The sequence below is a fragment of the Nicotiana attenuata genome, chromosome 9, assembly GCF_001879085.1.
Source record: "Nicotiana attenuata strain UT chromosome 9, NIATTr2, whole genome shotgun sequence".
Lineage (NCBI taxonomy): Eukaryota > Viridiplantae > Streptophyta > Magnoliopsida > Solanales > Solanaceae > Nicotiana > Nicotiana attenuata.
Window position 1 is genome coordinate 23,692,138 of NC_031997.1, and position 25,512 is coordinate 23,717,649.

The 25,512-nt window shown below is 39.0% G+C and overlaps 2 protein-coding genes across 2 annotated transcripts; both read right to left on the reverse strand.

The window, feature by feature from the left end:
• LOC109232589 (protein argonaute 1-like) lies at positions 4,542–11,652 on the reverse strand. Its single transcript, XM_019398351.1, has 9 exons — positions 11,467–11,652; positions 11,323–11,370; positions 11,228–11,254; positions 11,052–11,118; positions 5,815–5,937; positions 5,653–5,726; positions 5,474–5,568; positions 5,361–5,392; positions 4,542–5,168 (listed from the first exon to the last, which is right to left on the reverse strand). The coding sequence occupies exons 1-9, from the start codon at positions 11,650–11,652 to the stop codon at positions 5,071–5,073; spliced, it is 750 nt and encodes a 249-aa protein (XP_019253896.1). The 3' UTR covers positions 4,542–5,070.
• On the reverse strand, positions 11,580–25,121 carry LOC109232166. Its single transcript, XM_019397846.1, has 9 exons — positions 23,398–25,121; positions 22,951–23,299; positions 22,244–22,328; positions 22,064–22,120; positions 21,188–21,247; positions 20,882–21,100; positions 13,168–13,442; positions 11,886–13,056; positions 11,580–11,708 (listed from the first exon to the last, which is right to left on the reverse strand). Exons 1-9 carry the CDS (start codon positions 24,548–24,550, stop codon positions 11,670–11,672), a joined length of 3,408 nt encoding a protein of 1,135 aa, XP_019253391.1. The 5' UTR covers positions 24,551–25,121; the 3' UTR covers positions 11,580–11,669.

Sequence of the window (25,512 nt, forward strand, 5' to 3'; positions counted from 1 at the left end):
TCCATGTTCTCTTCCTTGCCAGTGCCTCCATGGCTTTGACCCCGCCGCACAGTAGTGAACAACTTTCACCTTCTCAAGTTCCACATTCTCTGGGTGACCCCACAACATAGCTAATACCAAGTTGTACTTGTTTGGAATTGGCTTGTATACATCTCTAAAGAACCTGTTCAACAAATCCTACAAAGTAAATCCAACTCTGTAAACATACAAAAAGTATTAAATATTTATACTGAATTCACAGGTAGTCCTGAACTTAGAGTTCCAAGTTCAAAAATAAGGACATGTAGTCCTGAACTCAGAGTTACAAGTTCAAAAGTTGAGGACAGGTAGTCCTAAACTTAGAGTTACAAGCTCAAAAACTAAGGACAGGTAGTCCTTAACTTAGACTTACAAGCTCATAAATTAAGGACAGTTAGTCGTGAACTTACAGTAACAAGCTCATAGGTTAAGGACACTTGGTTCTGAACTTAGAGTTGGAATTTTAAAAATTAAGGACGCTTGGTCCTTGACTTAGAGTTACAAGCACAGAAATTAAGGACAGGTAGTCCTGAACTTAGAGTTCCAAGTTCAAAATATAAGGACATGTAGTCCTGAACTTAGAGTTACAAGTTCAAAAGTTAAGGAGAGGTAGTCCTAAACTTAGAGTTACAAGCTCAAAAACTAAGGACATGTAGTCCTAAACTTAGACTTACAAGCTCATAAATCAAGGACAACTAGTCCTGAACTTACAGTAACAAGCTCATAAGTTAAGGACACTTGGTCCTGAACTTAGAGTTGGAAGTTCAAAAATTAAGGACACTTAGTCCTTAATTTGAGCGAAGTTCTCTGCAATCCGCGTAGGTTTCAGTTAATTATAAGAAAGGTATTTTTGTTCGGGGGGGTAAAAGTTTATTAAAAGCAGTGGCTAAAGACTAAAGACATTTTAAACAATGGCTTAAAAGTAAATACATGTTTTATTACTGGCTAACTGTGCACTTCCCCCAAAATTTTGCCCATATTCAAGTTTTTCTCATTGGTCAGATAACCCGTCCAAAAGGTCAAAATTTCAAGACCAACTACTTAATAAGGGGCTTGAGAGAGGGGCTAGTCGTGGCCTGGATAGGGGCTCTTAAGGGGACCAGTCCGGCTCACAACTCCTTAATAAGGGGCCAGTTAGGGGCGCGCCTAAGTGGGTAAAAATAGCACGGGCTGGCCAGTTTTCGGACTCATTCAAAAATAGCTAGCATTTGCAAAGTCATTGAAAAATAGCCACTATTTTGCTGCAACACGAAAAGTTCCAACATAATATAATGGAGATCGGTGCACCTGTGTATGAACTTCCAGCATATTATGCTGGAACTCCAACATGCGAAAAGTTTTAGTATAATATACTGGAGTTTGGAGCGCCGGTGCTCCAATCTCCAGTATATTATGCTGGACCGGTATATTATACTGGAACTCCACTACATTATACTGGAGTTCCAGCATAAGTATACTGGAACTCCAGCATATTATACTGGAGTATTTTTCCGAATTTTGGACAGTTTTTTCGTTCAGATTTATCTTACATGAAAAGTGACTAAATTTCGATTACTTCTGAAAATGTGGCTATTTTTGAATGATCACTTGTAAATATTGCTATTTTTTAAATTCTCCCCCTAAGTGGGCATGCCCATGTATTTTCTTGGAAATTTTGCTAACAATCACTTTCAACATTTGCTATCAAATATTATTCACTATTTTAAAAGCTATTAACATTTGGCCATTTTTTAATCTAAAAAAAAATTTGAACCAAAATATTCCCAACTCAAATATGGAACAACTCCAATAAATAGTGTTGGAGTTCGAATCATTAACAAGTAAAATTACGGTACTTCAAAAATTTGCTTGAAATTACCCACGTTCAAACGATCAATTGCCCATACATAGAGATGGTAGTGGGGCGGGGCAGGGCGGGGGCGGGGCGGGTTTGGGAAAATCCACAAAAATTTCAACCTGTCTCACCCCGCATAGTTATTTTTTTTGTTTTCAACCCGCCCCGCCTCGCACCACTTAAGTTTTTTTTTCTTTTTTCTTTTATTTTTTTATAAAACAAACTGGTTTGCCATTTTATTATTTTTAAAACTAGAGAGAATATTATTATTGAAGCAATTATATTTTTTCTCTTTGTCGTAGCGTGAAATTACATGCTCTACCAATTGATCTCATTAGTAGTAACATAATTTTCCGAATGTTAAAGTTAATCATGCACTGTCCATGAAAAAAAGAGACAAGATTTTATCACCCAATCAGTCAGTTGGTATATGCATAATACATTCTTTTTTAGTTTGGCGTTCTTCCTTAATAATGAATATATAATTACTATCAGCAAAATAAAGCTGAAACAAAACAAATCTTAGAAGCTTTATAAACCATCCTTTTTAATAGTTCATAATGTATTTCACTGTCACGATTTCGAATATGAACATTCCAATATAGTAACCATAATCATTTTTAATTACCAAAAGATTAATGAAAACAAAATAATTACAAGATACAAAACAAGATGCTTTTCTAACCGACAGTTAAATTGATAGTCAATAAAATTATAGTTGAAATGATCACTTTGTTTCAGAAAGGATCATAATTCAAAGCCGACCCACCTAGAACTTGCATTAAACCCGCCTCGTCCCGCTTTAATTTTTTTAAAAACTATTTAAACCCACCCCGCCCCTCATCAAACAAACCCCCCTCGCCTCGCACCCGCTCCACCTTATTGCCATCCCTACCCGTACAATCAAGATTCTAAAGAAAACAGCCATTGTTAATATTTTTTCTCCATCATTAGCCTTGGGGTTACTGGACCTCAAAACCCGCCCAAAATTTGCATGTTTCCAAGGTATCGTCTAGGTCGAGTGATAGTTTTTTACCAAATTACAAGTAGTATTATTTTGCACAAAATGTCATCATCTAGGTCAAGTGATGGATAAGAATTTCATTATTTCATTCATCGTACTATAGACAAATAAATTGATGGATGAAAAGGTAAATCAATTAGTACGTTAAATAATATTATACAATAATATCATTTGTTCATCTTGTATTATTGTGAATAAAGGCATGTAATCAATCAAAACTAAAAATAATACTACTCACTTTTAGAAAATAAATATTCCCTATATGGATCCCTGTGAAGTAATTTTGTAAAAGAACAGAAGCTTTCATGAATGTGCAGATGTCACAATCAAATTCACATATTGTTTGCTTAAAAGCACCAAAACAAAGAAAAAAATATCCTCTTCTTTTTTACTTTGATTTATGCATTCGTAAATTGCAATCATTACTTGGAAACCGCGTTTCTATTACACAAAGTTGTTAAATTTGGATTTAGCACTTATAAACCATGGTGCCATTGCCAAATGGCAATTGACATTCAATTTCGTCTTTATTGATTTGTTTATTCAACTTTCATTTTGTTGGTTGTGAGGGTGCTTGTCGAGAAAAGGTTTTTACAAAATTTATATAACGTTCAAATCAAATACCCCTTCTAAGTTAACACAAGGCATTTTAAAGATAGAAATTCTATGAAATTGTTAAATCTTTTTAATTAATTTAGCATCCTCAAAATTATCATTGCCACTACATCACAACTTAGTATTATTATAAAATATCAATTGATAATCCATGAGGAATATGGTGAAATTAAAATAACTATCTCCATATACAGAAAATTACTAACTCTGGAAAGAAAACCATGCCATAGCCTCCAGCTGAGTCCAGCAAGTGTAAGGAAAAAGTTGAGCTGTAATGGTCTTATTCACATAGAAATTTGACGTAGAGGCTTAATATTTGAGTTTTGAGATCATTTTCCCTTGTGAAAACGCTCTAATCCTTTCCCTCTATCCCATTTTCGAATTTCAATTGTGGGGCACATATTTTTGTGATTTGCGGTGACATTTTCACTTATATATATTACAGTAAGTAAAGTCAAACTTTAGGTTAGGTAGGGGTTAAATTATTTGAGTTTTGAATTGTTGCAATAAACGTGCCATTATGTGAATACATGCCGGCCTGTTCCTTTTTTTCTTTTGTTTCAGTCTGTACAAGAACGAATGTATGTTCCTAATGCCAACCATTTTTTATACATTAGCTAGTTAACGTGAATACATTATAAATTGTCTTTCCTCATGTGGCGTCGACCTTGCTGAGCCCCTTTCGTGACTTCGGGCGCAATGACCTACAAAATATTTACACATACATTGTCGATTTATTGTAAGTAAGTTTGAGTTTGGACTGCGCTAGCTAGTTTTAAGACTTTGGACTCCTATCTATTGGTGTTTTCATCATGGATTGGTCAACCTGTCACAATACTTACACATAATTAAGGCAGACCTGGTCATAGTCTTTTTTTCAAATTTTTTAACACACTCAAATTTTGGACTATATTTTCAGATATCTTTAGCAATTCGTTTCAACTTCATGTCAAGACGAGACCAATACCCACCCCCCCACATAAATACATAATAATGCTTAATCTGGTGCAAACACAATAATACTAAGGCATTCCAGTTGAAATTTCCTCATGTAGAAAATTCACCGCACTAGTCAATTTCTTAGTGCAGCAGATGAAGGTATCATAATAGAGTCAAAACACACGATTAGGCCACACCGTCTAAAAGGCAGCTACTCTTGCGATTTAAGCTCCATCTCAACCTATTAATGCTATCTGATAATAGAGGCAGTGCTATTGACTATTGACTGGGAAAGACTTCAAAACAGAAGCTGTTTCGTGTACAAGTTATTCAGTGCTGACGGCAATACGATCTACATGTATCAACAAGCCAAAGGTACGTGGAAGAATCCACAGAAACAGGGTTGCTGGATCGTTCCATTTTAACATATTCGCTGCTTTGGGACTAAGAAATCCCTAAGTCTACTCAGACACTTGCCCATCTCTTATCATAATAGTAACTGTATTGACTATTTTCTGCAAAAATTGCAGTCTTCAATAGGCACCTAAGCCGGGAGCGCAGGAGCATATACAAGCAAGGACCAAAAAAAAAAAAAAATAGGCATTACAGCAGCACCAGCACCTGGTGCTCGCGTGCTCCTTCACATAGCTCCCACACCTCCTCTGTTTGAAGCAGCTGCCCTTGTGACTGGTCCACTGTCAGATGGCTCTGGCTCCATGTAAAACCGAGCACGGAAAGCTGCCAAATGTGCATAATAGGCAGGTGGAATTGCAAACAGCATCAATGAACTTAAGTTAGTAACATGATACAATGAACAGGCTATACGTGGAGAAATTCCAAACAAAAAAAGGATAAGGGGGGAGGGGGGTTGAGACTGGGAAATAAAAATAGATGCTGAAGAAAAGCCACTAACAAGTGCAGTGAACATACCAATGGAGACAGAACAAGTACACCTAGCATATCTGAAATAATGAGTAACAATCAAACCACCAGAATTAGAATGCTGGAAAATTTCAACTATGGCAGCTCAAAAGTAAACATACGTATAGCAGAGATTGTTGGTCAAAGACTGCAGGGCATCAGCAGTAAAATTGTTGTCATCCCACAGAACATGATCATGAACTGGGCAGCTAGCACCCTGCAGTATCACAAAATCCAGTAACTTACAACAGAGTCCTTAGTACATGACTATCATATGTTTATAGAATACCAATCTTATTACCTGTATGCCGGCATGGCTACAGAGATAGAAATCAAATTCAGTAGGGCGGCATATCTTTGAATCTACAACCGTACCTTCACAATTACATTATAAAAAGGTTTTAGAATCCATTTGCAGCTAAGCTAGTATAGAATCACTAGAGATACAGAGACTAATACTCACCAGGCAAAATGTTCCCACTCCGATCAACTGCATTTCTGTCGTAGTGGTTATTGGCAAACAACCTTGTATGATGACATTTCTGGACCACTGATATTCGACAGATTCTTACGACTAATATCAACCCTGTCAATCAACAAACCAGATAAATCAACTAGTCAGTTTAAGCCAAGAACGCAACAAGTCAGTTTAAATCAACTGTCCTCTCCTACTGAATTTTATCCGAAATTGCCTCCGTGTGTTAGTTGATCTCTAGTTTAGTTAACTGCTCGATAGTTTCTTTGATTGTCAATTAATTACCTACACATTTTGGAAAAAATCTCTTGAATAGATAAGTTGTTTGTGTTTGAATCAGTCAAAAGTTAATCATAAGTCTCTGTGGGAACGATACTCTACTCACTACTTTATTACTTGACGACCACGTATACTTGCGTGCGTATTTGGTCGCAACAAGTTTTTGGCGCCGTTGCAGGGGACTTGGAAATTATCTACTTGTCTGAGTTAAGCTTTTATTAGTTATTTGTTCAAGTTTTAATTTTCATTTTGCCTTGTTTGTGTTAACGCAGGCTCTTCTCTTGAATGCGGAGGAGTAGAAGGGCAAACAACTTCCTTCCTCTTGATCCTGAAATTGAACGAACACTTCACAGGGTGAGGAGGGAAGTCGAAGCTAATACTAGAATAGAAAGAGAGTTGGACATCGTAGTTCAACCACAGCCACTAAAGATGGCAGGTAATGAAGAGCGTTCGGTGATAGAAGCCGCAAGGCCCAATCTTGCTAATATGACTCAGGCTATTTGTGAAGCCTGATATCACGGGTCACTTTGAACTCAAACAGTACATGGTACAGCTGATTCAGTCCATAGGGCAATATATGGGTCTATCTCATGAAGACCCGTAGCGGCACATTCAGAACTTCCTGGAAATTACGGACACGTACAATTATCCGAACGTTTCCAAGGACTACGTCATGCTGACACTATTTCCCTTTTCACTGCTGGGGGAAGCTAGAGAATGGTTGCAAAAGGAGCCCACGAACTCGATCCACACTTGGAATGATCTAGCAAGAAAATCCTTCCTCAAGTTTTTTCTCACTAAGAAGCCAAAGTCGCTGAGGAGCCAGATTCTTGGGTTCCAACAACGAAATGGCGACTCTTCGTCAAGCTTGGGAAAGATACAAGAAGCTACTAAGAGACTACCCACATCACTGTCAGACTAATGAGGTGTTGAGTCATACTTTCGTTGATGGGTTAGACGAGACATCAAAGATGAATCTTGACTCAGCTTGTAGGGGAAGTTGCATGGCAAGGCCGTATAGTGAAATCCAACTCCTGCTGAATAATTTCACTGCTAATGATAATAATTGGCAAGGAGACGGGGAATCACGAAGAGCACTTAAACAGAAAGCAACCGGTGTAATTGAGCTTAATGACTTCTCAGCCATGAGAGCAGATATAGCAAAATTGGCAAATCAGAAGAATAGAGTGACAATGCACCAAACAAAATATATGCAACATGTACAATAGATGTCTACTTGCTGCGAATTATATGGTGACAGTCACACGAGTGACATGTGCCCCAGGAATCCTGAATCTATCTACTATGTAGGGCAACAGAGCAGAAGTCCGATAAATTAGCATGCACGATATGGGAACACAAATTGGAAGAATCATCCCAACTTCTCCTGGGGTGGAAATCAGACGATTCAGAATCATTATAGGCCCCAAGGAAATTTTAACCAACCTCAGAAGCCACCCCAGCAAGTAGCAAGTAGATTAGAGTACAAGTGACTTGTTGAAGAAGTTGTTGCTTGACAATCAACAATTCAGGACCGATTTCAGAAATCTTGAGAGACAAATGGGGCAGTTAGCGTCAAATCAAAATACTAGGCATGCAGGCGCTCTTCCCAGTGATACAGAGAAGAACCCTCAAGTTAATGCATTCACACTCAGAAACGGGAGGGAATTAGAAGAAGTTCCAAAGAAAAGAAGGGATAAGCCTATACCTGAGGGGGAGTTGATTCCTAAGGCAACACACGAGTCAAAGAAAGATGATGCATACTTTAAGCCGAATATCAACACCTCACACTTAGACTCTTGCTTGTCCTCGAGCAATGGAACTATATCAACACCCCAAAACGTACATCTCACTAGGAAAGAGCAATTCAAATTTAATTCAATCACACTCTACCTTTTGACTATGGTCGATACTGGCGATCAAGCATGAACACGCGAATTTTACATTCTTCCCGTTGTAAACAAGCCCAAGTATACACAATGCGATTCAACCCAACTCAAACAACCTATGCACAATCACCCTACCTCAAGAGTCGACTTGTTACCAATAAGCACCCTCAACTTGCACACTCACCAACAAGAGAAGTTTACAACATTACCAATCCGTCATGAGACCAAGTGCCCTCACCACAAGCAAAAGAATGAATATAGAAGTAGCTCATAAGTTCAAATATGTCACTGAACATGAATTAAGGACATCACACAATTGAATAAAATTCGCTTACTCTCACAAAAAATTTCATGTGCATCCCGTGGTCGTACCATAAGCTTGCCCGTAATGTACATCTCTACTAATCTAAGCTAACCAAATCTAGAATCAATTAGGACTTTACGATTGTAATGTAAGCTAGGGACAAGTAGGATACATTTAGGAGTAGTGACTAACCCTCCTAAGCACTTAAATACACTACACTCGTAAATCGAGCACATATTCTTCTCAACCAATTCATTCGCCATAAACCATATCTAACAAAGCCCTCTTTTCAATTAAGCACTTCTATATCTCCACTAGGACGAATTAGAAAGATTAGGAGGTGTGGCTTTTTCTACATTATTTGAACTATTCTTTTTCTCTTTCTTGCAGTTTTGTTTTTTGTTTTTTTTCCTCTTTTTTTTTCTTCACACACTCCATACATTAAGGTTCATCGGCTAGTGACCTCCTTTTTTTTCACAACTTTAGTGCACCTTAATGGCTCTTCCATGGTTCCACTCGAAAGCTACTCCCCAATCTCTCACCTTACTTCTTTTAGCGACTAAGTGCCTTAGGAGGTAAAGGTTCAACAATCTCAAATTAAGAACAAATAGGGATACTGCTTGTAGTGTGGGTGCCAAAGAAAAGGTCTATAGGCTCAAAGGGGCTAGCAACGGAAAATTTTTATTTGTGAGTGCCAAGCACCTATATGATCAAGCAAGAAATGCCTACATCATCTCCTAGACTAGCACAACTTAACGATTTCGCTTCGATTAACACACGGGGCAAGTTCTAGACTACACACGATAGCACAGAATATCACGAATCCTTACACACACATTGCACATGAATCAATCAAAAAGGTTTTGTTCGACTCTCAAGTCAAGCAAGCATAGCGAGTTGAGAATTTTTAAGCAATAATGCACTAGGTGGCATACAAGTCAAACAACTGAGAAAAAGGCGTCACAAAGTAGGCTACTTAATTTACTTGGGCATTACAATTCAAATCAAATATTCAGGAAGACAGAGCGCATGCCATAGCTTAATGTGCCAACACCAAACATATCAACAAGTACCTCAGAGCACCTCAGTTTTCTCCTATCCTACTCCTAAAAACAAAACACACGGTTCAAGCTACACCCTTGGTAAAGAACCGGCGCCCAGAGAAAAACCAAAGGGTACTATCTAACTATAAGAACAAAAGAAAATCTTTTTGGTATTCTTAATCGGACTTTAATCCCTCAAGAAAATTGTCCAACAGATCCATCGTCGGGAAAAGTCCGAGCTCTTTCTGATTTTTTTCCTTTTTACTAGCTAATTAGACTATGTGCGTTCTAAACTAAGCTAAAAAAAACAATAAATAAAAAATTTATACAGTTACAAGTCAGGAAGTATTTCACCCACCCCACACTTAAATAATGCATAGTCCACGATGCATAACAAATTTAAAACAAAGTACGATGGAAAGAAAGAACTCCCTGCTAGTCGAATTCCTCCTCCTCAGAATGCCACCAGCCGCAGCTCCGGGCTTTATCATCATCCGCTCCTAGGGGCACCAAAGCCATGGGCCCCGTGACTTCATCACCAATCTCATCCTCATCATCAGATCCTTTGCGAGTGTTCTTTTCTCAGATGGGAGAATGGGACTGCCCGGTGCAATTCCCAACATCTCCTTGGAAGAATTGGAGAGATCATTCCGTAGATGCATACGCTCCTCATCCGACCTGTTGAAGTTTTCGTCCCTCTCATTCCTCACAGTCTGGCTTAGCTTTGATGTGGATTTCGGCAAGGATGAAATGTCTAGCAACGCCTTTGGTGCCTCCACTACCTCATCATAGCCAGGGTACTCCGGTAGCCCACGGGAGAGCATGTACCGCGTCAGGAGGTTTCCAAAGAAGAACCTTCTAATCCATTGGCCAAAGCGGGTGCGGTCCATCTCCCCTAGCATGATCTCACCCACGTTTATGGGTTGCTCAGAATGAATATCACACACACTCGAGCTCGAGTGCATTCACTGTTATGCTCAACGGGCATCAATCTAGCATGCACGAAGTTTTGCCATACCTTGGCCGTCTTGTTGAAGTCGAAACGAAGCATCTCCCTTGGTCCGTATCCATTTCACATTAGAATCAACGCAACAAAGAGTGTGACATATTGTCCGATAGCGTAGGCTTTTGACGAACTTTTGTAGCCTCCGTGGATTAGGGCTATCAACTCCCAAAAATTCAAACAAGGATCGCCTATCCAGTGGTATCTCCTTTCCTTGGACCCATGACCAGAACAGGTCCGCGTTCCAATTGGCATACATCTCTCGCACCATGCTCAGATTTGCAAGGCCCGGGCATTCTATCAGCTTATCCAGCTTCACCTCCTGACGTAGTACATGCTCTCCCGTGGGGTACCGGAGTACCCTGGCTATGTAACTGGGGGCTGATAGTTGGGTTCTAAAGATGCACATGCCTGAATTGGGTTCAAGTCAGTTCATACCTTCTAACAAATAAAAAGGGCAAGCTTGTTTTCTACCCATCTTCATGGTCCAAAAAAATAGAGAGAAATCCAGAGTTTATAATACACAGGCAGAGTACAGTATAACAGACGGGAAATTACCTCGCAGATTGCATCAAGTTCAAAAAGAAGAACTTGATAAAACTGTCCTTCACTAACACCATCTCTTAAGGGAAAAGGATAATTCATTTCAGACAAAAAAGGAACAGAAATTTCTATAATGCAGGTATAGAAGCGTTATTCAACAATACCTGTACAATATAATTCTCTGAGGCTTCTGTGCAGTTGCTCGACGGAAAGAAATAAGCAATTCCCTGACTTATAAATGAGATAGACCATCAGTCAGAAGCAAATTTAAGTCCATTAGCTTGAACCTTGAAAATCAAGACATGTTCTTTGAAAATGAGGAAAGAAAAAGGCGGAATACTTTATCATGCCACCAGTCACAGGTCCTCTAACTGGATCTTGCCAAGTCTTGTACAGATCTTGTATAAGCTCTTGCCTATGCGCTTGAGCAGAAACCAAACCAGCATACTTTGTAATCTCAGGCCAATCTTGAGAAGCAACCACCTGAAAGATATGAAAAGTTAGCACTTCTTTGCTTCAGATATATAGATGAAGGGAGTGGATTAATGAAACCAAAAGAATGAAGTCTACAGCAATTACCACAGCAATTGACGGGCTAGAATCCTCCCCAGGGTGGGGATGGGTGACATCTGCACCAAAAATGATAGTTGGGCGGTCGCTGACAAGGGAAATTCGTCTAGAGAGCACATCAACCAGCACAGTATTTCTTCCTCCAACCTTCACATTTATCTTCAGGGATACATTGGCTAAATACTGCTTAGTCATCTTAAATACATGTTTTGTCAAGCAGCATTGCGAGACAATTCCAAGTTCAGTTTCACCTAGGAAAAGAAGCAAGAATTTCAGCTGTAGCATATTCCAGGAGTTTGCAAAAGCACCATACGAATTTCACCATTCTGGGCTTGTACCATAAAGAGAAGAAAGGTGCAAATGTCTCCTCTCCTTCTGAGTCCTAGAAATCCCCTAAGCAGTTTAAGAGAGTTATGTTTAAGAGATACCTCATTTTTATCAATAATTATCTCTTCGGATTCAAATATCTCCTCTCCTTCTGAGTCCTCCATCTCTTCGCACTCAAACTCTACATCTTCTCCTATTTCTTCCTCTGAGTCACTTAACTCTTCCTGCTCCATCACAATTTCTGCAAGGGACTGGTCTGCCATATAATCAAGGTCATTTCCATTTTCTTGGTCGCTGGATAAAATCATTGCGGTAGCAGCTGAATCATGGGTTTGCGTGGTTCTATTTGGAGTTCTATTGATTTGATGATTTTCATCTCCAGAATCTGAAGCACTAGTAGGTGATCTTCCCATATAATGGTCAGCCACTCCTCTGCTTCCCATGGCTTTCTGCTTTCTTGACGTGAAACTCAAGTGCATCTCCAAGTCAACCTCATTGCTTTTTCCCACAGGGCTAGAGGGTATAGAACAAGCAACATTTGAACTACTATCGACAGCATTCTGAACTTGAGTGCACCTTCCTTTTGATGACTCTGAGATACATAAGGTTGGTGCAGCAAAGGATGCAGCTTCCAAGTCACAATTTGCATCATCAGTTCTTTGCAGAAGTGGATGAAAGTCAAAACCAGATGATATTGAAGTTTTATCCCTGAGCTTAGAAGACTTGTCAAGAAAGTTAACATTATGGGCTAATTGGCGTGAATAATGATGAAAGAGGCTAAGATTTAGTTGAGGTTGACAACCCGAAAAGAAACTGAACGAACTGGATGTACTAAAACTAGAGTTAGACTGATAATATGGCAAAGGGCCATCTTCAGGGGCCCGGAAGAGCAAAGGATGTATCTGTAGATCTGACTCATCTTTTCCTTCAGTAACATTCTTATTATCCTTTGACACACTGCTTTCCTGTAGATTCTGATTACTTATAGTGTTCCCCCCAGCACTAATGCTAAACGGTCCATCTTTCACATAATAATTCTTAGCAGCACTTGCAATTTTTGGGACTGTGTTGTCTGTATCACCCGTACAAGCATCCCCACCAAAAGTCCTTGGATACGTTCCACCATGATAGCTTTTAAAAGCCGACTGAGATATAACTCGAACAGATGGTGGAAGATTAACAGGAGGCAGGCCCGGAGCTAATTTGACTAATTGTCCATTGTTACATTTACGGGCTCGGTATGGCCGCGAAAAGGACTCGGTTTTTGAGGCCCTTCAAGTCAGATGAGAAGCATAGTGAGTCATCATAATGCAGAAAGTCTGCCATCTTGAGAAAACAAACACAAAAACAAAGGAGATGAAAAGAGTAAGATGCAATGTGTACTTCAGAGAAACAGGGAACTCGTTAGAGATATGCGATTGCCCACTTCCAGATCGACTGCTATTCATCTCTTCAGCAACTGGAGAACTCTCATCTCCCAATAGCTGAGCAGGAGGAATTTTCTCTGCTAGGTCTGAAATAGAATGATTCACTTGGATGCTGGATACAGCAGGCCTCCAATCTGCCAAAAAGGCCTCATGAACATAAGCTTCCTCATCTCTTTCTGTACAATTATCTGCACCACTATTTTCTGTTACAGCATAGTCAGCAACATTATCCTGCAATTTTTTTCACGAGCAAGGGCATTATAGTTTATATACAACTGCATCCAGTGGATGAATGTAGAAAAGGAACATTAAAGTTAAAGACCCTTCTCAAAAGTGTAGGGAGCCAACAAAAATCCGTTCATCATTCGATGAATCAACTATGTCTCAATCACAAGCTAGTTGGGGTTGTATTATCCATTCCGCTTTATTCGGGACATTTTATTTTAATACTAATGAATAATTTGACTTTTAAGAAAATTAGAAGTTTTCTAAAACTAGAGATCCTCTAAATCTCACATAAAACATCTATGTCATCTGTAGAAATAAAATTAGGTCAGATATCCAACAGATGTAAACAAGAAATTTCAAATTGTACTAATTTCTGTTTTCATTCAAATGTTTGTGGTCTCCCACCAGGTAACCCATAGATCAAAAGAGGTCTCATGTTCCAAACACTGCACTAACAATTATTAGCCACAGCACAACATAAAAACAAATGATTTATATTTGAGTCTCCTCCTAACACATGTAACAGTTGCCGCATATAGTATAAAGCCTCTTCGCCTTCTTTTTTTATTAGCCTCTTCTGCTTAAATTGTCCTAAGTTAGACATGCCTCATAAACTACTATCCAACCAAAACATGAAACCTCGGGAAGACCTCTAGTTTTGCGACAGTTTCCATCGCCAATGGCTTCTACTGTTTGTGGTCTGCTCCCACCAGGTAACCCATAGATCAAAAGAGGTCTCATGTTCCAAACACTGCACCAACAATTATTAGCCACAGCACAATATAAAAACAAATGATTTATATTTGAGTCTCCGCCTAACACATGTAACAGTTGCCGCATATAGTATAAAGCCTCTTCTCCTTTTTTTATTAGCCTCTTCTGCTTAAATTGTCCTAAGTTAGACATGCCTCATAAACTATCCAACCAAAACATGAAACTTCGGGAAGACCTCTAGTTTTGCGACAGTTTCCATCGTCAATGGCTTCTACTGTCTGCATAACTGGATAGGGCGTCATAAGTACCTTACACAGAGAACAGATGTTTACTGTCAAATTTCGATCACAGAGAATATTTCCCCCTAGAAACTGTTCCTTTATCTTCAATCTAGAGTTAGCCTAGTTAAACTATATAGCGAGAGCCTACTGATCCTGGCAACAACAACAACAACAACAACAAACCCAACTTAATCTCATACGTGGGTCCGGGGAAGGTAGTATGTACGCAGCCTTAACCCTACCCTATAAAGGCAGAGAGGCTGTTTTCGATGGACCCTCGGCTCAAGGAACGGTAAAAATAAAGCAACAAGCAATAACAGCAGTAATACAATAAGTAATGGAAGCGAGTGACATAACAAGTAATAAAGAACTAAGAATAAAAGAATACAAGAATAGTACTAGTCCTACTGGTAAACCTAGGAGAAACTCACAACTACCTGTCAACCCACCACCTTAATTCTCGACCTCCACACCTTCCTATCCCTAGTCATGTCCTCATATAGGTGAAGCAATGACATGTCCTGCCTCATCACCTCTCCCCAATACTTCTTTGGCCTACCCCTGCCCTTCCTCAAGCCCGTCATGGTCAACCTCTCACACCTCCTTCCAGGGCATCTATGTCTCTCCTCTTCACATGCCCAAACCATCGCAGCCTCGATTCCCGCAACTTGTCTTCCACAGATGCCAGTCTCACCTTGTCCCTAATAACTTCATTCCTAATCTTGTCTTTCGTGGTATGTCCACACATCCATCTCAACATCCTAATTTCAACTACTTTCATCTTTTGGACATGGGACTTCTTGACGGGCCAACACTCAGCGCCATACAACATAGCCGGTGTAACTACCACCCCTGTAGAATTTGCCCTTAAGTCTAGGCGGCACATTCTTATCGCATAAACCCTTGAAGCTAGCCTCTATCTCATCCACCCCGCTCCAATGCAGTGAGTTACATCCTCGTCAATCTCCCTGTTGTCTTGGATTATAGACCCAAGATACTTGAAACTCTCTCTTTTGGGAATGACTTGAGTATCAATCTCCACTTCCACATCTTCTTCATGCCTCTCATCACGTTGCACTCCAAGTATTCAGTTTTCGACCTACTCAACTTGAAACCTTTGGACTCCAGCGTCTATCTCCAAACTTCCAACCTAGCATTAACACCCCCTCGCATCTCGTCAATCAGTACTATGTCATCAGCAAATAACATACACCATGGCACCCTCCCTTGTATGTGTCGTGTCAGCACATCCAACGCTAGGGCAAACAAAACGGACCAAGGGTCGATCCCTGATACAACCCCATCTCCATAGAACAGTGTTTAGAAAAACAATGCGCGAAGCAACCCACTGTCGCTTCTAGCTGACTGAGGCGACTCGACCGAGGGAAGCGCACGCTTCAATGGACGAAGCGAGGAAAGCGATGAAGAGATCGCTTCTGTTGAAAAAGCGCAGAGGGCCCTTTTTTTTAAAAAAAACTTTGGGTCTATTTTTTAATTATACAAAACAGACCCCTAAATCGACAAAACAGACCCCTTCAACAAAACAGAGTCAGAGACATCGACAAAACTAGGGTTCTCGCCATTGCTGACCCCTTCTCTCTCGCTCGAGCTTGACCCCTTCTCCCTTCTCGCTCGCGGCTCGACCATTCTCCAGTCCAGGTAATTTCTTCTTCTCCTTTCTTCTTCAGTTCTTCTCAGTATTTTCTTTTCTCTTTCTTCTTTTTCTTCTTCTTTCTTTCTTTCTCCGGTCCAGAACATATTCTCCTATTTTTTCTTTCTTTTTCCTTCTCATTTTAGCATATATTTCAATATATAAAATTAATTATTATATATATGTTATATTTTTAGTTTATTTGATTAATTTTATACGTATTTTAGAAAATTCATTATTATATATATATATATATATATATATGTGTGTGTGTGTGTGTGTGTGTGTGTGTGTGTGTGTGTGTGTATGTATATATATATATGGTTTTTTAATGTGTATTTCAGTTTATAAAATTAATTATTATATATATTATATGTATTTTCAATTTATTTGATTATGTATTTTCTTATATCTTAATAGGGATTTCAAAATGTTTCAAAGTTCGAAAGAGAAAGACCAGGCTTGGCGATATGGCGATAGAGTTAATGAGAAGAATACAAATGTTGCATGCAAGTTTTGTAACAAGATTACAATGGGTGGAATTTATCGCTTTAAATTCCATCTTATTGGTGGCAATAGAAACGTCACAAGTTGTCCGAAATGCCCACCGGAGGTGAGGGATGAAATAAAAAAATTTGTTGAAAAGAAGAAGGAGCAAAAAAATCAAATGAGTCATCAACCATTGGTGACCAATCTTGATGAAGATGATATTTAAGAATTGTCACTTCCAAAGAAACGGGGAAGAGATGTAATCTCTTCAAGCCATGGATCATCGACGGGTACGAGTAGGACTAAAGGACCTATAGATTGCTATTTAAGTTTTTAAATTGAAGTTTTTGATTATTTATAATTTTACATTTATGTTTTTTAAGAATTTCGCTTCACTTTAATAAAGCGTGCGCTTCGCTTTGCGCTTCGCTTTTGAAGCAAGGCGAGCCCTTGTCGCTTTTTTGCGCTTCTCGCTCTTAAAAACACTGCCATAGAAAAATGTTCTGAGTCTCCTCCCACAGCCCTCACACTAGTCTTAGCACCTTCGTACATGTCCTTAATCACCCTAATGTACGCTACCGGGACTCTGCTAACCTCCAAACATCTCCATAGCACCTCCCTCGGGGCTTTGTCATAAGCCTTCTCAAGGTAAATGAACACCATGTGCAAGTCACTTTTCCTCACTCTATACTGCTCCACCAATCGTCTCACCAGGTGAATGGCTTCTGTAGTTGACTATCCCGGCATAAATCTGAACCCTGATCCTGGCAATTTCTTCAAAATTTAATGTCCTATACTCTACTATTCATGTTTTGAGCAATCGTTGACTTGAACACCATGTGCAAGTCATGTTTTCTCTCCCTATACTGCTCCACCAATCGTCTCACCTTGACTGTCCCGGCATAAATCTGAACCCTGACTTGGCAATTTATTCAAAATTTAGTGTCCTATACTCTACCGTTCATGTTTTGAGCAATCGTTGACTCACGACAACATATAAAACTAAAAAGATCTGGATATTCCGGTCTTAAGTGATGTGTTAAATTACTAAATTTCTGGCCAGATTCTTGTTTTCTACTGTAACTGACCTAAAAATGTGTGTATCTTATGAATTCCTCCCTTTGACCTCCCATACATTTCCACCTTAAACGAGCAGATATGAAAGAGCTCATTAGCCAACTCGAAAAGAGAAGGATTCCTAGGCTTTGAACAGGAAAAAAGGGAAAACGGCAAATTTCATCTCCTTTTTTTGGTTTGACAATAGAATGAAGGTAATTGGATAGAGGAAAATAATTGCCATTTTTCGGGGCCTGCCAACTTTTCAAGTGTTTGCAGGACTTATACTTCCCGGTCTTCCCTCCAACTTTGATGATTAGATGTCTGAACACCTCTTTTCTACTTCCAAATTAACTGTTCCACCAAATCAAGGAGTGTAGTACCTTTTCGTAGGCCCAACCTCCTTTGCTTCATGCCAAAATAGCAAAGGCCCCTACATCCCGACTTCTCCTTTTCCCTCATATATGAAGAGGCTCTAACCTTGCATCTAAGAATGTGGTCTAGTGGTCAATGAAGTTGGAATGACGAATATGCGAAACCAGGGTCCAAATCTCAGCAGAGACAAAAAAAAGCTAGGTGAAATTTTTCCAATGCCTAAATCTGGTGGACAGAGTACCCGATAATTGGTGGGAGAATGGAGGTAATCGATGCAATAATCAAGGTGTGCGCCAATCGGCCTGAACACAACCGTCATCAAAAATAAAAATTTAAAATTTAAAGAATCTCTAACCTTAGGGGGGGAGTTGTTGTGACATGGTCCATATGCATAACCATGTAAATGGATATGAATGATATCTAGTTAGCAAGACTTAGGTCCACTCTTTGCTCTTGTTTGCATTCCAATATGCTGAACGTGGACTTAACCAAAAAAAAAAGTCTACAACATGATAGACAACTCTTCAACACCAACATATAAAGCAGCTATATGTGCAGCCTTGCAATGTACATGCATTCTCACCTTAGCTAGAATATTTTGTGAAGTACAACAAAATCACTAACAGACCAGATCATGTTGATGACATAATATAATTAAGTAAATAAAAATGTGCTCTCTCTTTATGTTTTTCTATAAATAAGGTGTACTCTCTCTAATATCTTAAACTTTTAGATGAGATGGTCACACACTTCAATATTATCAGACTTCGAATCTCACAGCTACCCTTTATCAAAACAAATTTCCACTTGGGCTATGAAAGGAAAGAATTTTCAGTTGGCCTGCATGTGAGGAGGCATGTTAAAGACATAATATAATTAAGTAAATAAAAGTGTGACCTCCCTAACAAATTAGGCTTTAAATGAGATGGTCACACACTTCTACGGGTTCAACTTAGAGGAGGCATAATGTTTAAGCGATCTATAAATCAATCAACAGTCAGCTGCGCCTCAATCAAAAACTAGTACTGGGCTATATGAATCCTCAGTATCCACTCCAATCTATTCTAACCCATTCCATTCCAAAACTGGAAAATACTTTGTTTTTAATGTAAACTAATGGTCTTTACAACAAGAGGTTTCCAAATTTCACCATCATCCCTACATTGACATGCAAGTTTCCATTTAAGCTAAAAAGAATACTATTCCTGGCAAACATCGGATCTAATGCAAGTGTAAAACTAACAACTGAGCTTTAATCACAAAAGTTGATGCCGAAATTTAATTTTTTACATCCATTGTGTCTGTTCTTAGCTAATTCACATTGGTCTCGAGAGATTATGTCTTTTGAGACTTCCCTTCATGTGATTACAAGTCTACCTTGTCCATTTTTAGGAGATTCAATCGCCATGATTTAGTTTGAAGTCTATGTAGGACATGATCAACCTTGCACACTCAGCCTGGTGCTACCGAATATTCATACATGATGATGCATGACGATTAGGAGATAAATGGTTACATCATATTAAAATATAACGCAAAACGGCTTCTAGATAGAAGCATGAAATCCCTCCCATTTATTACTGATTACCCCAGACCTATATAGAATCCTTTATGTACAAACTCTATTTATTATATATCCATTTTTCCATCTCTATTTGACTACGTTCAACTTTAACATTTGATTGGGAACATGTTTTAAAATCCAACAAATCAGCACTAATAGAACATAGTTAGGCCACATGTAAGTGGCTTTGCTGGGAAAACTGTAATTGAACCATAATACAATAGAAGACTTTGATAACTTTCTCTTCAATTTTTCTGAGAATCGTAATTTAGTTTTCTTCCTCCTCATTCAACCACCGGCAGAACCCACTTATTATTTTTCTTTCTCCTCCCGTCAGCCACTGTCCACACAATTGCATCCTCAGCTCCATGTTGCTTGGCCCACACCCCAAATCCATCATGTTCTCTCCTCCTCCGCCAGTTCAACGTAAAGATTTCGGTTAGAGGATACCTTCATCCTTTCTGATAGAAATTTGCTTTTCTCTTGTGTAATCTCTTTTGCAAAAAGATTTTCAAGTAGGATACAATACAATCCTAGCTTTAGTCAAACAAGCATTAAACAATATCTTAGTAATAACATATTTGATTATTTCTACATAGTATTAGATAAGTTAGACCACTCTTAGTCCAATCTAATTCTTCCGGTTCCCAGCCCATAGCCACGAGAATGATGAATTTCAACATGACTAATCCAGCCGAGCAACCAATAATCACATCCAATGCAAGTCTAAGCCAGCTGCAGCAACTGGCCTAATCTATAGTAACTGCAAGCAAGCCTAATCTACTTGATAATCGTAGCTTACTAAAGAGCAAATCCAGATTTCCAAATGGTAAACTAAATCCCTTTCAGGGAAAGTTGAGATTAGGCTCAACTAGGGATTGTAAAACAAAGATTTGGTGCACTTAATCACATTATATGATCAGGTTTAATACTATATAAGATGGAACCGTGTATAAAATAGTTCATGCTAGAGCAAGAAAAATCCATCTTATTAAGAACTTCAGCAAACAGTAATTAACCAAGATTCAGGTAATAAATATCAATCCAACTTATAATTTCTAAACAGAACTAAGATTCTTAACAGATTTGGCATCATGACTATATTTCAAAACAAACCTACTTTCCTATTTTTACTAGTTCCATGCTCCAATTTTGTGGTACTAACTAGCAATTGGCAAGATGACGTTTACTAATATGGCAATAAGAGAAAGAACATACTGCATGGGCGAGTTAGGTACTTCTTTGACGAAGTACACCTTTCTAACATGGAAAATGGATGCCGAATAAGTTTGACTGAAAGACACAGCCTTACCTCCTTTTCGGAAGAAACATGCCGATTTTCCAAAGCAGCCGCTTTTGATTTTCTTCTCTCTTCATATAACCGGCGTTTTGCCTTCTTACTAGCATCGGATTTATATGATTTCTGAGTTCCAATAGCAATGCGCCACTGCCGGGGTAACAAGGAAGGATCTCGATAAGGAACAATAAACTTCCACACTGACATCCAGTCAAGCTTGAACACCTTCAGACCCTGCGTGATCATGACTATGTAAATAGTGAAGCAGCGACAAATAGAGATGGTGGTGCTATGGAAATTTAAGTTGCAGTGTAAACTTACCTCTTCAATACGTGCAACCTCTTCTGCCGTCAAGGGAGAGTTTTTTATCCTCCGAACCGCCTACAAGATTCATTACCACATTATTTACCACAATCAATGACCACAACAATCATAAAACACACTGTGACACTCAAAACAAAATAAATGGCATCTCTAGCAACATATATATTTTATTAATAATAATTTTATTAACAACATATATATTCATTACAATAATTTTATTTGATAAGGTAAATAATTTTATTAACAATTGGGGGAAACCCCGTATACAAGTCGTATGCCAAAAAGAAAGAACCTACACAAATATATGGTTCTCAACAACATAGGCCCAGTGCTCTATACAAGTGGGGACCTATGAGTGCACCAAAAAGAAACTAGAAACAAAAGGCAACTTTGCAATTTTACAAACTCAAGTTCCGCCCTTCAAAAGCCTCTTATTTCTCTCTTTCCAAATAACCCACATGATTGCTACGGGGGCAACCCTCCCAAGCCTTTGGACTTCTCTTCCCCCTCATGTGAGACCAACTATGCAATGCCTCCTTCACTATGCTCAGCATCACCCATCACCCCAAACAAATTAAGGACCAGATATTTTGGAAAATACTGCAAAAAAGGTCATGATTCATGGATGAATTGCGATTGTGGGTTGTACTTTTATTAGGTGAATCGAGAAAGTCATTTTCGAGTTAAAAAAAATCTTTGAACAGTTGAAGGAGTGGTAGGAGATGGCTTAAACATTCAGCATGTCCCAACTGATAGAATGAATAGATTGCTAAAGTGGGTTTGCAGGCACTTTTCGGAAGAGGCAGTTCAAATGGGGCCATAGCGTTAACAGTATGATTGTTTATAAATGTTTTATGCACACCAGTAACAAACCTTTATTGGATTTTCAGGTGCTTTAGATGATGAGCGATTCTTCTGCCTGACAAAAATCTGCAAAAAGGGTCAAGCACTTCTTCGCGTTAAGCACAACTAAACATTAAGAAGACAATGAAATCGAGAGGATAAATGACTGACAACACTGTTGCTGCAACTGGAAGTGCACATAAGAATCACCTGATGCTTAGATTTGCAAGGAAGATAGTGCTGCTGAATTGCCCTCCAGTCTGTATTATACTCCATCAAACCCAATGCTAATAATCTGCATCAGATGCCAAGGTAATATTACAAAACTTATTAGTAATGGTAAAAGCGAATATGGGTAAAAATGAAGATCATCCATGATATTAAAACCTTAAGAACCTAGTAGGGAATTGATGAAATTGCCTAAGGAAGTGGAGGATGAGAGATACATGGTATTTAACCAAATCACAATGACTAAAACTGCTTAGGCTCTCACAGATATAGGTAATTAGCTTCATTCAATTGTTTTCGTACAATAGACGTAAATAAATTCTTTTCACTTTATGATAACACCCAATTTTGTATCATGCTGAGAAATAAATTGTACTAAAAGAGATCGTTTATTTAGGGGAAATTTCAGAATCCATATGTGAATTCCAACTTTGCAACTCTAAACCCTAACTTAATTCACTACTTTCTCTGTTCTTCCTATAGCAAGGTTTTAGTTCACAACCTATCACCATAGGACTGTGGAGAAGATGAGAATACCAACTAATAAAAGCGAGAAGGCATCAAATGCCCAGAAGCAAGGTCAATGTTGCCTCAATTTTACAATCACGACCTAATCAGTAAAGCGACTCATTTCATAAGAACCCTGATACTGATACTGCAAGAAAGGTAAAAGAAGACATAAAACTCACTCATCCTCTGCATCAGTAAAAAGCACCCGGTTTGCTACCGCTGCAGGGGGTGGCTTATGGGGATACAGGGCAGGATTAAACAAAGGAAAGAAGCGCTGGGCTAACTTAGCAATCTCCTTTGGAACAGGAGCAGCTGCCTGTTTTTTAGCTTTTTCTACTAATACAGCAGCCATAGTCTTCTTTGATGTTCGAAAACTTGATGAAGGAGGAGGCACGCCGTTTGAATACAAGGAAGCCTGACCATCAGGTTCAGCAGTAGAATGAATATTTTGCACAGGAAACAAGGGTTCCTTCTCGGAGCAGATATCATCCATACCTCCTACTTGCCGATGTTGGTAATCTTGCATAGCTGTCAATAAATATCACCCGTGATGAAGTAAATAAAGTATCATAAACTGAGCAACCATAAGAAAAGTAAGTGAAATTTAGTGTTCTAACATGATATACCATGAGAAACGTCATCCATGAAGTCCTTGACTAATTTGATCGGAGCCACATCAAGAACAGATAGTATTGGACCACTAATATAAGGTACCCAGGAGCCTATGTTAAGTCCAGATGAGCAGTCTCCCTGCAAAACATGTGCTGAAGATATTTTGTTGGTGATTTGGGCAGGCGAAGTCTTCGAAGGTTCATCAGACACTGAGGGATGAACATATGGGAAGAAGAAGCAAAAACTGGGATATGGCACACTCCTACTTGCTAGTACTTCATCACGTTTATGAAGCATTTGTGATATCAATTCCCGAACATCAGAAGCAATGTGCCGTCTGGCCGGCTCAAGAACACAAACCGCAAATACCTGAATAAGAAGTTGAACATGCTCATGTATCAAACAATGTAATTGTCCTATCTGATGGGCTGTAAATCCATTCATAAAGCCATCATTTGCAGGCGACAGACTGAGTGAAGCTAGAGAACATCTTGGCATCGTCATGCTTTTTGTACCATGTCCAGAGTAAGGAGAAATGGGCAGATATGGTAACAAAGGGCGTAGTGGCCTATTTGACAGCCCTAAAACCTTCTTCTTGTTCTCAAGAGAAGCTCTTTGGCGCCTAGTTTGCCTAGTCTTAGGTCTTCGACTAACAGCCTCGTACTCCTCTTCAACATCAGCCTTCACGTGTTCATCAATGTCACTCTCCAATGCCTCCTCAATTTCAAGCTCAAAATCTGCATCGTTGTCTTCATCTTCATCATCAAAATTTTCATTCTCTTGTACGTTTCCAGAATTTCCATCTCCAATCAGTGAAACAGCTGCAAGAAACTTCCTGTACGCTTCATCGTCGGCATTGTGAAGATCATTCTCATCATCTGTTTCTTGAAGAAATGTCTCAAGTTCATCAAGTGTATGGCTAGCAAGTGAGTACCTCGCTCTAGTGCGCTTACATATAGCATCTTCATTATCCATATCTATGATGGATCTCCTTGAATTTGCAACTGAAAGATCTTCAATGCCCTCTCCCCCTCCACTGAATACAGTCCTCTTGTTATTTGAAATTCCACTTTCAGGTTCAGTATCCAAAACAGATTCTCTCTCAGAAGAAGAGATTTTCTTCACGTCTTCTGGACAAGCTCCAGAAGAAGCTCTATTTTGCATCATTTCCTCACCAAGTTCTTTGCAAGGGCGGCTCTAGGACTCTTGCCTTAGGCCCCCAAATATTTAAGGCCCCAAAAATATAAAGCAGGAGATATTGGGGCGAGTCATAGGGCGCGCATCAGGGCGGGGCGGTCAAAAATCACCTCGAGGTGGAAATGGAAAGCGCAGGGCGTACCTCTCAAATGACTAGGCGTTCGCCAAGCCGCGCCTAGCGCCTTAGAGAGAGACGTACGCCCAGGAGTTCAAGCAAATCTGCCGAGAAATCTAAAGAAGAATACGGCAACAGGGATCTATTTCTTCACCATAAACATTCAAATATAAGAATTTCAAAACATGGAGGCTGCTGTTGCTGTTTAACAAATATATAACTTGCTTCCATTTATTCTCATGGAGTGGAGTGGAGCGGGCATGGACAGCGGATAGCAGATAAATGAGTCTTCTGTCTCGATTTCAGAAACTTGGATCTAGGTTTGGAGCACAATTTAGAATAGAAAATTAATTCTCAAAGCCATTACGGTCAATTTTAGTTAAAATGGCAGGGGAGAGTAGTGAAGAAGATAGTCGATAATTCTTGAACAATACCTTTTCTCTTCTTCGTTGAATGTATCTATAATTAAAAGCACCAGACAAAAGCCCTCACGAAACCAAATGTCAAAATCAGAAAAAGACACGTGGAACATTAAGACATTGTTCCAAATTTTTAGGAAGTAGAAAAAGGAATTATAATTTTATTTTTATTAGAAAGAATAGAATTTTTTTTTATTAAAAATCAAAATCGTTCAAAATCCTTCCTAACCGTGACTTTTAAACTGCCGTTCCCAACTTCTCTTTAATTTTTTGATTTTTTAATTTTTTTAAATGATTAAATTATTTTATTTCTTAAAATTTAACGGCTTACTCAAATATAGGAATAGCCTTCAAAACCCTTCAACTGACTTTCCCACGATTTTGATTGCTTCAACTGT